Source organism: Lathamus discolor, chromosome 4, assembly GCF_037157495.1.
Source record: "Lathamus discolor isolate bLatDis1 chromosome 4, bLatDis1.hap1, whole genome shotgun sequence".
In the NCBI taxonomy this organism is placed as follows: Eukaryota; Metazoa; Chordata; class Aves; order Psittaciformes; family Psittacidae; genus Lathamus; species Lathamus discolor.
The window spans coordinates 103,564,292-103,578,313 of record NC_088887.1 but is presented as its reverse complement, the minus strand read 5'-3'; the positions used below and the strand labels follow the sequence as shown (position 1 = coordinate 103,578,313).

General features: G+C 35.7%; 1 protein-coding gene across 3 annotated transcripts in view; it reads left to right on the top strand.

Annotated features, from left to right (window-relative positions):
• The window catches only part of NBEA (neurobeachin), a 510,937-nt gene that overhangs the window by 403,108 nt on the left and 93,807 nt on the right, over positions 1-14,022 (top strand). For all 3 annotated transcript variants that reach the window (XM_065678397.1, XM_065678396.1, XM_065678395.1), the window contains 2 exons: positions 790-892; positions 6,627-6,742. In XM_065678397.1, coding sequence (XP_065534469.1) covers positions 790-892; positions 6,627-6,742 — 219 coding nt within the window. The remainder of the gene's footprint in view (positions 1-789; positions 893-6,626; positions 6,743-14,022) is intronic.

The following is a 14,022-nucleotide window of genomic DNA, read 5'->3' as shown; positions in this document are numbered from 1 at the left end:
TTTTGTTTATTTTGTTGCATAAAAATATGCTAGTCCTTATTTTGTGTGTTACTTGTTAATTCTAGAATTTAAATTCTGTGATTCCTTTGATAAAGTGCTCATGTCTGTTTAGTAATGCCTACCTTCCATGTGTTCATTGCATTTCATATTTAAATCAATTGCATAAGTCAGTCTCACTGCTTTCTGCATAGTAGAGATATTTGCTTATAAAAACAGGTCATTGCAATTGGTAAATTCTTCAAATGTTTGACAGGAAATTTGCTTTTTCTATGATCTCACCTGTCTGCTCCATTTTCTGAGTTGAAGTAAAAAGGACCAGATCAATAAATGGATCCAATCAGTTTTCTGTATGCGCTATTCTGAATCAGAGTTGAGTGGTTGTGAGGTGTGTCTGTAGTCTTTTGCCCTGAGGAGCTCTGATACAAGTTTTAATTTCAGCTGTAGAGGGAATTAGACAATTTCTGGTCCTGTGTGTTTTAGTGCCAGCTATTTAACAGCTTCCCAGCCTGGTAAGAGGTTATATGGGTTAATGGTAAGCTTCAGTGCCTCTGAAGGATGCCTCACTCAGGTCTTCTGCAAAATGGGAGAGATAGTGACAAAATGCTAATGATACATAGGCATTAAATATGCCAGGAAGTTCTGTTCTAACTTGGATTCCCAGGAGGAGGAAAGTAGAACTTGACTTCTCTTCCCAAATAAAAATCAAAGATCATTGTAAAAATATATGCAGGTGGAGAAACAGACTTCTTCAGATGGTTTACTAGTCTGTATTTTCTCTTCTTTATTTAGCTTCTGTTATGTTTAATTTTCCTGACCAAGCAACAGTGAAAAAAGTTGTGTACAGCTTACCACGTGTTGGAGTAGGAACCAGCTATGGTTTGCCACAAGCCAGGTAATGTAACTAAAACAGTTTGTATATTTTGTGCTTTATGTATTATACAAATGATATTTTTAAACATCAATACTAAAATATTATTCTTTATAATATATATTCTGGAATGAGATTCTAGATTTTCTCTTTCTCAAATTTAGTTTGAGAAACAATACCCTTTATTTGCTATATGGCCTATTATGGAATAGAAGTAAAACTATTATAAATTATATTTTTATTATAATTACAGAATATAAGTACCTTCTAGTGAAGAACCAAAAAACCACCTTATACCTTATCTTCTCAAAGCATGGTTTTCAGTCAGGTTTTAAAAATGCGACAAAGAATGTTCATCCTTGCTATGATTGGTATGCAGGACCTAACTTGACTAGATTTTGTGGCTTATGAATGAAAAGAATTTTTTATATCTGTCTTCTCACTTGCCTTTTGTATGAATGTGTGTGGGTTTTACTTCGCTGGTCGTCAAGTATAGTGGCTGTTTTGCAATTTCCAAATTTCTTCCATTCTTTAGTATAATGCATTATTCTTTCCACTTCCAAAATTAAGGAGGATACATGTTTTGGAAAAGACCACTAAGGTTCAGTTTTACAGATTTTCACATATGTGGACAAGAGCAGTTTCAACATGAATATCATATCAGGTCAGGAAAAGGCTGGGGATTGTCAGATCTTATACTATAAATATGTTCATATTTCAGTGACGGATAAAGTCTTCATATGTACTTCACTGAGTTTGGTGGGGGGTGTGTTTCTACCTCCAATTTTTTTGGGTTTTGAGTGTTTGTTTGGAAATGTCTGTTCAGACCTAATATTGGTTTCAAGGGTGTATCCACAGAAGTTTGGTGAAAAATATTTAGGTTCAGAATTAATTTCTGGTCAAAATGAAAGAAGAATAAATAAACATAAGTGAGTGTGGAAACAGCAGGAAATTCACAAAATGTGGTACGTAGGGTTCAGGTCTCCATTTGGCTTGACAAAGAATGATTGGCAAAAAGCCAGTGTCTAAATCATCACTGTGGTGTCTGGGATGTGTCTTTTCTTTCTTTAAGTCATTTCCTACAAACTAAAACTTCATATTGTCCTTGTTTTATCCCAGTGCGGAGTGTGGAAATACTGTGAAGCGTCAAAGCATTTGTAGGATTGAGGAACTATTTCAGTCCCAGCTGAACATCATTCCCTGTCATGAGCTCAAGAGTTTCATGATGCCTAAGGCTTGATCTCCTGGATGTGCTGAAGTTCTTAGGCAAACTGCCAAATTTTTCAAGATATCACTGAGATTAAGGGGAAGCTGGGGCATGTCCTTGGAAGGTGCATCTTGTTAATATTTGCATTGCTCTTCCAAATACTCAGATTAAAGGAACTGCTGTCTCTAAATGGAAAGTAATAGTACTCTTTTCTGAAATACAAATGGCCACATGGTCTAGAACGAACAAAATGCAGATTTCTCAATCAGAATTTTATATCTACAGTGATGTTTTTTGCTTTTGAAATTCATATCCTTTGTGCGTTATTCAGTAAATAATTGTCTGAAAAAGTTTGTGGATGTATAATTATTTAGAAAAGTTTCATCTTCAGTAGTGTATGCAGTTATTTCAATACCTTCTTGCTTGAATTTTGATTTGAATCAAAAATGGGCTTGCTAGCCTTCAGAATAAATCTAGCATACGATAGTGAAGTTGTTTTTGTGCCAATCATAGTATGATTTATGCACAATAATGACCATGTAATCATGGTTTTTTGTTTCTTTTTTTTTTTCTGTCTACATACCCTTGTTGTCTTCAGTAGGATTGCAGTGGAGTAACTGAGGAAAAATGTCTCTTAACTGCTTGGTAGTTAATATTTTGTTGATGCTAGAATGTAGTTTCCTTTCTTATGAATATGTTTCTTCTGGAATGGTAATTTAAAAATTCTGTTTATTCGCATATGTAGCATTAGGAGAAGTTACGCTGAGCAACCAAAAAGAACTGCTATGCTGAGTAAAATGTTACCCTTTTTTATGAACGATTTTCCAGATTCAGCTGTGCTTTAAAATATTTTAACAAAAAGCAGATCTTTGGGTTTTTTTGCTTGAGTTCTGAGTTAATTTTTGTAATTAATATTTCCTCTCTGATACTACTCTGATAAACATTTCATCTAAAGTTAAATACATTATCTAAAGAATTATGTTCATGATGGAAATGTTCTGAAGGAGCATTTTACTTTTAATACATTACATGGACTTTAAATGCATTTCTGTTTTCATGGGGAAATCCTGCAATTAACAAAGAAGGAAGGAAATAGAAAGAAAAAAACAAAATTCATGATCAGCTGGTGGCACAAAGAGGTAGAAGCAGATGAGCTAGTATCTCTTCCCAAGATTGTTACAGACTGCTGATTTGAGCATGTCTCCAGATTGCCTCTTTACTACTTTTCCTAACAAGCTGTCTTATGCTTTGCTTCAACAAAGCATTCAAGCCTGTGCATAATGTTACAGAGAAGTTATTATGTCCTTAAAATTACAGTTCACATGTTGAAAAGTTTGGTCTGATTCAGCAATCAAATTAATCTGTCCTTAATAAACACATTTTAAATGTTACTGAAACATAGGTGACACCTGGGCAGACAGTACTGTGCCTTGTATTTTACTTATTTCTACAGCTCCATATGATTTTACATAGATAAATATGCTCATTTTTACAATGCTATTAGCAGACCACTTTTTAGGTTCTGACACCTCAGGTGTAATTTACTGATACATTTTTAGTAAGGGTAACATGACAGCTTAGAAACTGTGAGCTGCCTGATAGCTTTGTAAGCATATAGAGATCAAAGAATTGGTAAAAGATAGAGTATCATACTTCTCCACTAAACATATGCTAGCACCTTCCACTGAACTTCTGTGGGCTATTAATGCATTATGAAAACAATAGCTTCAGTTAGTAAATCTAAGAAACAGAAATTATGTTTTTTTTTTTTTTTTTGCTGAATGGAAATGTATTTTGTCTAGTATGTTAACTATATTTAACATCAGCTCAGCTTTGCCATTTATTCCACATCAGTAGCTTGGTAATGGATTTCCAGATGCAGAAGTTGGATTTTGAGATTTTCAGAAGGGAGAGAGTTAGGAAAACTAAGATTTGTTGTCATCACAGCATGAAACCCCTTTCAGAGTTTTGATTAAAAGTGGATATAGATGAGATTCTTGTCAAAGGTTGGTGACTTACTTTCCCAAGCCTTTTTTGTTTCTGAACAGGAGCAACACACCACAGAGCCTCACACAGGTGCTATATTTTTTTCTAAGGTACTTAAAAGATTCTTTGTATAAGATTGGCTTGTAGCTAACTAAATTAAGTGATCGTGAAAGTTCATGGGATATATAACATCCCTTCCCTCAGTAAAATGGGAAAAATGAATCTTGAAAAATTGGCTCATCCCCGTGTACATCAGAGAGTCTTCTGCAGTTTCCACTTTAAGTAGGTAATTCATGGTTCTCTAGAAACAAAGGAAGCACATTCATTTGTGCATCTTCATATTGGTGAGGGCATATCGAAGGAGAGAAATGGTTTGATCAAAGTTGTGTGCATTTAGCAAAACACAAAACAGTGGGTCTTCCTATGTTAACTGAAACAAGCAGATGTGGAACCAATTTATTGTGCATAATTTTTTCCAGTCTCTGCTGAAATAGCTGCAGATCTTTCATACTTTAGATATAGAGTAAATAAGTAGCTTTTTTAATACATTTTGATTTTCTGTAGATTTTGCACAAATCAGGCATTCAAATGTGAAGTCCAAAACTTGACAGTTTATAGATTTTTGAGGTTCCCTGGGAGATTGTGAGTAAAATCTAAAAGGAACTACTAAGCTGTACTGATGCATAAATGTTTTGTCATGGGAGAGACAGTCTGTGACAGAAATGGTTTGTAAATTTAATGACCTCTTTAGTATTTTTATTTTCTGTATTTATTAATTTGTGTGTAGCATTACACAGAGTTTACTGGGAACAACATGTCTTCGAAAGTTCCACTGTAAAAGTAATTGTTATTCTATAAAATGCAATATAAAGTATGGTTACATTCAGATAATTCTTTGGGTAAATTGTTCAGAAGATGTGCAACAGAAACAACTTCAAAAAAAATTGTCTGTTGTGTACCAGTGAGTGTCTTTCTTGCCAAGCTGGCAAGACCTTATATACTGCTATTTTGGGTAAATACAGAGATTAAAGGAAAAAAAAAGGAGGAAGGAAGAGTACCTACGTTTCCATGGTCATTTTTGTATGCTCAATTTGTCAGCCAAATTATGACAGAGATAGGCAACTGACACATAGACAATTAGACATATAATTTTGATACCTGTACACTCCAGTCACAAACCAAAACTTATACTTTCTCCAGAAATAGGGTTTAGTGCATACATAGGAGTATGTATGTGTATCTATAGAAGTAGATGGTCCATGTTTTTGTAATTGCTGCCCAATTTGACACCTTGTTTGTGACTTTAAGAAACTGCTCAGCATTCAGAGTCTAGAAATAGTACACTTAATGTTTAGTGTGCAACTGAAAACCAAAGCATTGGGGGTCCTTATTTACTCTTTACAAGCTATATAAATACTAGATACGATCTTTAAATTAATGAATAGGCTACACACTAAGGATCCCCTAATTTATTTATTTATTTATTTATTTATTTATTTATTTATTAGCAGGTATAAACATCTTTATTTTCACCCATTTATAAAATTTAGGTTTCTGTAAAAATAAGTATCTCAGGAGTTGAACTTTTTCTTCTCCCAAAAATTTTCCATGTCTTTTTTTTCAGGAATGACTGTTTTCCTTAGAAATGAGTTGTGAGCAGTGAGGCTATTTCTGCTTGTTGCAGATTTTTTTTCTTTGATGCATTAATCTAGACTGAATCTAGTCCCCTGTGTTTTACCAACCATGGTTGGTAAATGCTATGGTATGGGTAATTTAGAATTTGGTGCATAGTATTTGGTTACTGTGATGCTATCAAATTGAACACAGAAGAGCTGAAGTTTTCTGCTTTTCCTTGGCACAGTGGTTTGTTTGTTTCCCCCTTAATTCAGTCATATAAGTTTTAGGAAGTGTGTGGAAATTGAGTATCTCAGAAGTGTCTACTGCTTTTCCAAATCTGAATGAAATGAAATTCAGAAGTTATTATGGAGAGACAGGCAGATGGATATGTGAGTGGATAAATGAATAAAAGTTACTTCTTTCAGAAACCAGGCTGTAAATAGAAATCTTGAAGCTTACTGGGATATAGGAAGGGAGCATGGGTAGCTGACCATGGAGGAGGTGCACAAATTGTGGAATAAATATCTTCAAACCATGTGCTGGAAGTATATGGCACTTTAATCTATCACTCACTCACCTTAATGAACTTATCTCAACATATCCTTTTGAAACAGGGAAATGGTATTCCTCTTTTATTCCTGCTGGATAAGCCAGGCACCAGGAGGTCTGCAGTTTTTTACTCCCAGCCTTTTAATCAGATTCAGAATAAAATAAAACACAAAATATACTATTCTGAATTATTACTATGCTGCAGTACTGGTAAAATAAAATACAGCTGTTAATTTTAGTTATTTCTCAAATAAGGGTAATAATTTCTTCTTGACTTTGTTAAATGGAATAAAAAAGCCTCTGAGAGAGTCTGAAATTAATCACACTAATGACGTTGCCCTACATCTTAACATTTAATGAGGCTCTGGAAAAAAATCATTCTTTAAATATATTTCCTAGGAGAATCTCTCTGGCCACTCCCCGACAGCTTTATAAATCCTCCAACATGACTCAGCGCTGGCAAAGACGGGAGATATCTAACTTTGAATACTTGATGTTCCTCAACACTATAGCAGGTAAGGCTTCTAACTCTGTAATTCTTCATAATATGTTTGTGTTTGTCAAAGTCTTAAGCACCGTGAGTTGATAGCGTACATTTATCCCTCTAGAATTCAGATGCAGCTTTATGATAGATTCTGAAACACACACATAAAATTCTATCAGGAAATGCACTACCTATCACTGAGACTTCATATTCATATATTGTTGTAGAGGCTGTTGCTTGCTCCCCTTCTGCCATTTCCTCTGCTGACAGCTTTGTCTGAAGCTTTATTAGAGTCAACAAACCATTGCCAGAGAGTGTCTGGAAATAATAATGGGAAAATGTAATTTCGCTACTTCATCATTCTCAGCAACAGCAACTAGACAGCAGAATAACAACAGTATTCTGCCTAGTACAGATGTCACCTGGATTGTGGTATGATTAGATTACAGCATCTTTTCTCGTTTAGTTCTTTGAGCTGAAATACAATATCAGATTAAGTATTCTAAATGAGGGATAACTGCCATAGACATCATTTGTTATTGGCAAAAGAAGAGCTTTCCTGGCAATTGTCATTAATTAAATATTCACGATGGCATTATTCTTTTCACCTTTCTCTTTTCTATGTGTTAACTTGTGTGGTAATTTTGAATGTAAAAAGCAGCAGCTTTCTACGTTATATACAAAGATTTTCAGGAGGATGTCTGCTATTAAGATTCCTGCCTGTAGCACACATGCTGCTTACGAATCTGCCTGAGGAGAGCCTTCCTCAGACATTTCACTCCAGTGAGCTTTAATTTGAAACCCAAATTAAATTCCACCAGGCATAACTTTTTACTCCAGTGTTACAACTCTCATCTTTACTTCGTCTTGAATGTTATGCTTGAGGTTACCCTCAGGCCAGACAGAAGACAAATATAAGTGTGAAACCCAAAGGTAACGCCCGTTACACTGACCAGTCTGAGGACAGTCACAGCATTCTACCCATTAGGGCAGTGACAGAACTCAGGAGCTGTCAAACTCACTTGGTTTGAACCTTTAGGCTTTTATATGGTAGTCATCCTCTGTGCATCCAGTCTTACAGACGTTAATAAATGTGTCATCAAATTATCCCAGTGTGACATGGAAGTGCTACCACTGAACAGTTGGAAATCTGAGGGCATGTTTACCTTGTGCAGTGGAGCACAAAGCAGAGTCCCTGAAGCTATTGGAGACCCTGGGCTGGAAAGTCCATAGGGTGCAGTCCAGTGCAGGCTCACCAGCTTGGTTCACAGGCATTTTAGCCACAATCCCGCAGATCTCTGCCGAAGGAAGGAGCCTTGCTGAGCATTTATTACCTCTGGCTCAGTGCCACAAGAATGCTGCTATCCTGCTTCTGGACACTGGCCTGCCTCCAGCCGCTCTCCGTCTCTCGCACATCCGCTGCCCTTCTGCTGATGAGGAAATGCAGGCAGAGTCTCTCAGGCTCCCTGACTGCCTCACCCGAACTTGGAGGGTTTATTGAAGAGATGGGAAGTTAGCCCAGGCCCCCTCAGTCCTTGTCCAATAGATTATTGACAGAACTGTCCTTCACTTGTAATTTCCCTTTTATGTATTCATTTCTTCTGTAAGCAGTATGTCTAAACTCTTCAAATGAGAGTAGACAAGAGCTGAGCCATTTTTTGATAAATTACTTTTCATTTTTAATCAAAATTCAAGGTCATTTATTTTTAGGTATATCAGAAAAGCATCCAAACCTGGAAGACATCATTATGTCTGAATTCAATTAGGAATTTTAGTGACACACTGAAGTATGCGTCAGTAAGCAAGGTTCAGCCTGAAGAAATTCCTTCACAGCATCTCAGAGGTCTCAGGAAAAATGTTTTTTTTTTAGCTGTTGTTTGATACTAGTACTGCTACACAGGCTTTATATCCAAACAGCTGGGTGGTCGCATGAGACACATTTCTCTTAATGTCATATACTGTCATCCACCTGCCTTACAACAGGATGGCCTTGCATTTTCATTCCATGTGCCACCTGCTGTGCCCAAGGAGGTATTGGAGGATTACTGACTATATTTTTGTTTGTGTGTGTGATTCTATGAACTTGTATTTTATTTGGAAAAGCTTCCAGCAGCTGGGTCAGTACCTTTGTAGTGTCTCTCTCTCTGACTCAAAGCACTTAATTTCTGGCAGATTTTTTGGTATCAGTCTCTTACTGGTAAATCTCATTTGTTCATGTAATCTCGTTGTTGCTAATTGTATAAGCTCACTTGCTTATTTTCACAACATTACCTACCATCTTATGAAGTCTTTCAGCAGTGCATGGTCAAGTTCAAATTTAGGTAAATACCATATTCTCCAAAGGAAAAGAAGCTAAATTTGAGTCTTCAGAAGAAATTCAGCCTCTTTGTCTCCATCTTGTATTGACTGATTTATTTTAAGTCATTCTTTTTAATGGTGCTTTCGGTTCACATGAATGAACAGATAAATTTTTTCTAAAGGAGAGCCAATATGCAGATTTTTAAAGTTTGGAAGACACCAGTATTGGTGAAATAAAAAATAGTACTGATGCATGCTATTCTACTAAGGTGTGAGCAAGGTGTTGAGTAACATTTGAGGTAATTTTCCTTGTTAGAAAAAATATCCCATACTTTGATTTTTATTTTAAACCCGTCTGCATTTCTTGGATTTTGCTTATGGGTCCTTACCTGTCCATTTATTTTCTGTTCTGGTTTCGTTTCCCTAGAAGGGTATCAGTCATCATGTTATGCTGGGAAGACAGTATCACTGTACAATTGCATAAATCATTTTGGAGGAATGCCTAAAAGCAGCTGAGATTCTTGGGTACTTTCCCAGTCAGCAAGAGTGCTGTCACATCTGATACTGTTCCATCAGGATTAGTGAAATAAAGGGTCCTGCTGACATCAACTATTACTATTCCATGTTAGAATGGCCTTCAATGCAAAGAGCTTGTAAGAAAGCATGATTGCATTGCTGTATTATGTGCTTTCTATTTCTGCTTCTTCTTTTAAGATTTTGAAAATTCATAGTCTCTATGAACATAGAAAAATAGATTTCAGTTGCTAATGTCATTATGACATCTGCACTCACTGATGCACTCTCATATAAACTCATTATGTTTCTCTGCAAATTAAAATAAAATTTATCCTCAGTAGTTGAACTCCCTGCCAATGGCACACAAGCAACCTTTGCTGAAAACAACATAAGAGAACTAAAACTGATTGAAGCTCAACAGCCAGTTCCACACACGACAACAAATTTTTAATCTTAATTTGGAACAAATCCTGAAATTTTCCAACTTTTTGACAGAAGCAAAAATTCACCAAAGTTATTTTTTGAAAGATCAACCTGGGTCTGTAGTCCTAATGAAGTCTGCGCTTCAGCTAGGAAGCTGACTTCCAAAGCCCCAAGAACTTGTGGGTATTGGAAAGAATTTACTAATAAAGTTCCTGGAAAGCCAGAACCTCCTCCCAGCCCCATGATGGAGAGCATGTGAGCTAGAAGTCCAGTGGCGGTGGAGAATGCTTCAAAACATAAATGTATGCTAGAAAGCCTAAAAGTTCCCACATCCCCAGGCTGTTTCCTGGCTTCACTGTTGCATGGCACTCTACTGCCAGGGCCTGAGATCTGGGAAACTGCAGGGTAGAGAGCTGTGAGGCAGCCTGAATGACACCACTCCTTTTACAGCTGTGCCTGTATTTCTGTAAATTTTCTGTTGGAAGGTATTTCTCAAAATATTTCCTTTGCGACAAATAGGCATTTTGTAATAAAGCACTAAAAAGAGAATGTCTCTACCAGAAATACAGAACTGGAAGCAGAGTGCTTCTACTACATGTTGCCCTTGTTTTGATAGCACTGAACTGATAACTGTCCAAATACATCTGTATTGAACAGAAGCAAATTCATATATACACTGTAGACAGGACCCTTGGCAGTCAGAAGAAAATACAGGATTCTCTATTTTGTATACAAAGATAGAGTATTGAATATATTCATGACCTTATTTGTCAAGTAAAGAGGATACATGTATTTTCTTTCTTCCTTGGAAATCCGATTTACAAATAAATTTTGAATTATATTATTTTGTAATGAGATCCCATAAGAAATATTTCCTTAAAAGATACAACTTCTTTGCCAGTAAGAAGAAGCAGCTTCTTCTGTTCTAACAATATCATTTTGTTAGCCATTGAAAAATACGTGCAGCAAAATTTTTTGATTTGTATTGCCATTTAGCTCCTGCTGTCTTATTCAGCATATCTGAGCTGTAATTTAGCCACTTAAGAAAAATTTTGGTTTGGCACCTAAGAAATGCTGTTAAGTGATACATTTTCTTCTCTTCCTAATAAATAGAGGTCCACTAACAAAATGGTTGAGTACACTTTTTGCCAAGTCTTTGCAGCCTCCTTTCTTATTCCAATGGTGCTTAATTAGCATCTAGCCCTTTACAAAAATCACTCATGTTTTCTTGCAATCCTTTTCTGAAATTATTCAAGAAGTAGCAGCCTTGGAAGAGAGCTATTCAGAAGTGAGACTGCTGGCACCAGCTCATTTCTTTAATTTGTGACATGCAACTGGGTCCTTTCCCACAAGAATTCCTTTGCTTGCTTGTGAATAGTCTTAATTACACAGACCATTGGTCTCTGTAGAACAGAACCACTGAAATAAATACATGATTTTCTTCTTAAATCTCTCCCTGGTTTGCCAATATGTCTGTCCTGACAAGCATGGCCCCTGGCTATTCTGTTAAGTTCTTAATCAATGTTTGAAATACTGAAGTGTCCCCTTGGAAAAAAAAAATAAAAAAAAAAATCCATCCTTTCATGACTTTTTTTTTTTTTTTTTAATATATATGTATATAACTTTTACATCACCTTGTTACCACCTCTGAATTATTGCCCATCTTCATTTTATTTCAACTGTTACTGTTGTGGTCCATACGTATGACTTAGTAACTGTCTACTTCAGCTGTCATAGTTCTCTCTTTCTAGATAATTTCCTATCCAGGATATATGATTACCATCACTTGTGCTAGCCTGATGGCTTACTGCAATTTCGATTCAAAGTGCCTCTCCATTTTCAAACTCTAAAGTCTTGTTTCGACCTGTTTTCTCTGGCCCTCTAGCCAACTGTTTTCTCATGTCCCTGTTCTGCTTCCAAGGTCTTCACCTCTTTCTTGCCCTCTTTTCTGACTCAAGCATATTTCATCATGTTTACAGCTCTGGGTTTTTCTCCCAAAGGTAAACACTGCATTCTGCTGCTTATCAATCAGTCTCTGTGTTATACTCTCCTTGCCCCTGTTTTTTGTCCTGGTTGTGTAGACATAAGCCTTCTTGGCCACCTTTCCCCTCCTGGCCACCTTCTTAGGGATCCTTTGAAAGCTTGGAAGCAGATATGATTATACTAATTGTCCTTTTTTCAGGCACATAGGAAAACACCATATTGTATATGAACAGTGTGTATGTCAATTGAACCCCCTGGGTGATATAGGGAATTTTTATTATTCTCAGTTACAAGATTATTAAAAGAAGTACTTAACAGTAATCCCACTGCATCAAAAGGAATTGAGATGAGTGGGAACAAAAACACAGTTTGTAATATGGTTGTAGTGCCCACTGTTTTACTCAGAAGTCTATTTCTCAGTATTTAACTGATGTCTGCTGGGTTTTGTTTCTTTCTTTTTTTTAAATTATTTTCAAATTGCGGTGTATTATGTGTGTTTGAGTTTGTATTTGTTGAAATTTTAATGCTTTTAAATCCTACCTGCCACAGCTTTTAAAAGAAGTGGAGAAAAATTATATACATGATTTTTGTAAATAATTTCTTCTACTGAAAAGGGATTATTTTTAAAGGTTTGTGAAAAAAAATTAAAAAAATTACATCTTCAGTCAGGTAATAAATTCAGACAAACTTCTTCTCTCTCCCCCTTTTTTTTATCCTGTTTAGCATTTTCCACTTTTTTACTCTGTGATGTACAAGCCCTCACTGGTTAATTATGTATATATTTAGCTACTGCATGTGTTGGGCTTATTATTGTCATCTAATTAGATGTAACTCGAACTACTTGCTTCTAGAAAAATCATTAAAAATTCTTTCCTAATGACCTAGAGATGACAAAATGTCTGTAAAGTGTGAAGAAGCAGACAAGCACAGGAACATCGCTCTTAAAGAGTGTTAATCCAGATGCTGCAATCATCTAATTAAACAATATTTTGCTGTCATTAACATTTTCACCAAGGAATTGCAGTTATAATTTCTTTGTCAGCTGTCTCTAGCTCACTTTACCTTCAAAACTAAAATGCCATATAAAAACATTAAATTGGATGGTTTAATTAAAAAGTTGGGGTTTCTTTTGTGTTTTGTGGTTTGTTTTTTTTTTTTTAATGAAGAAGCATACCAAGTGTTTCTGAGGTCTCATTTGCTATGCCTCAGTTTTATTGTTCAAGTAGATTAGCGTCACAGGCTTGCAATATTTAATATTCAGTCTTTAATATTAATCTTTGTAAGCCTACTTTGAGGGAAATCTGAAGCTTCTGAAAAGGTATAGAGACTACCAATAGTGGTGCAGATTTATGTTTGATGTTTATTTCACTAAATAAAGAACCAAATAATTCTTGTTGAAAGCAGCAGACAATTGATGAGATGGCTAAATATATTCATTGTCTGACTTAACTCTGAAAATAATCATTGTGAAGCCAGGACTGACTGAGTAAGCATTCCTAATAAAGTTAAACCACTAATATTTATGCATGTTTAGAATTAGGGATTTGTAATCCCATTATAGGCCTAGATCACTGTCCTCCACTCAGATAAGCATAGATGTGTGGACTTACCATGTAGGTTTGGTCTCATTTCACTATTTAAATTACATATCATCTTCTCAAGTCATTTTTATTTGTTGGTATTAAGAAAATAGTTGAATTGAGAAAAAAAAAATCACTAACTTTATTACTAAACAAATTAATAGCTATTCTTAGTAGTGAATCTCTTAATAAGTAAAACATCGTCCATAAATATTGAAGTAGGAGAGAAGTAAATACTTTGGTTTTTTTTCCACAAGACTATGGTTATATTTATCAAATGCATAATCATAAAGGCTCCATTGTTTCTGACTTATCCTACCTAAGCTGCATGAAATTGTTTTTCAGTGTGGGGTGAAAAAATGCACACAAGAGTTACAGCAGTGTCCTGACATGGAGCTAATTCCACATATTTGTTCATGTGTCCATACTGTAAGTTAGCTATCAAAACCATACAGCAAGAAAGAACTCACATACAGCAGTGAGGCTCATGATTGCTTTTTTATTGTGCTAT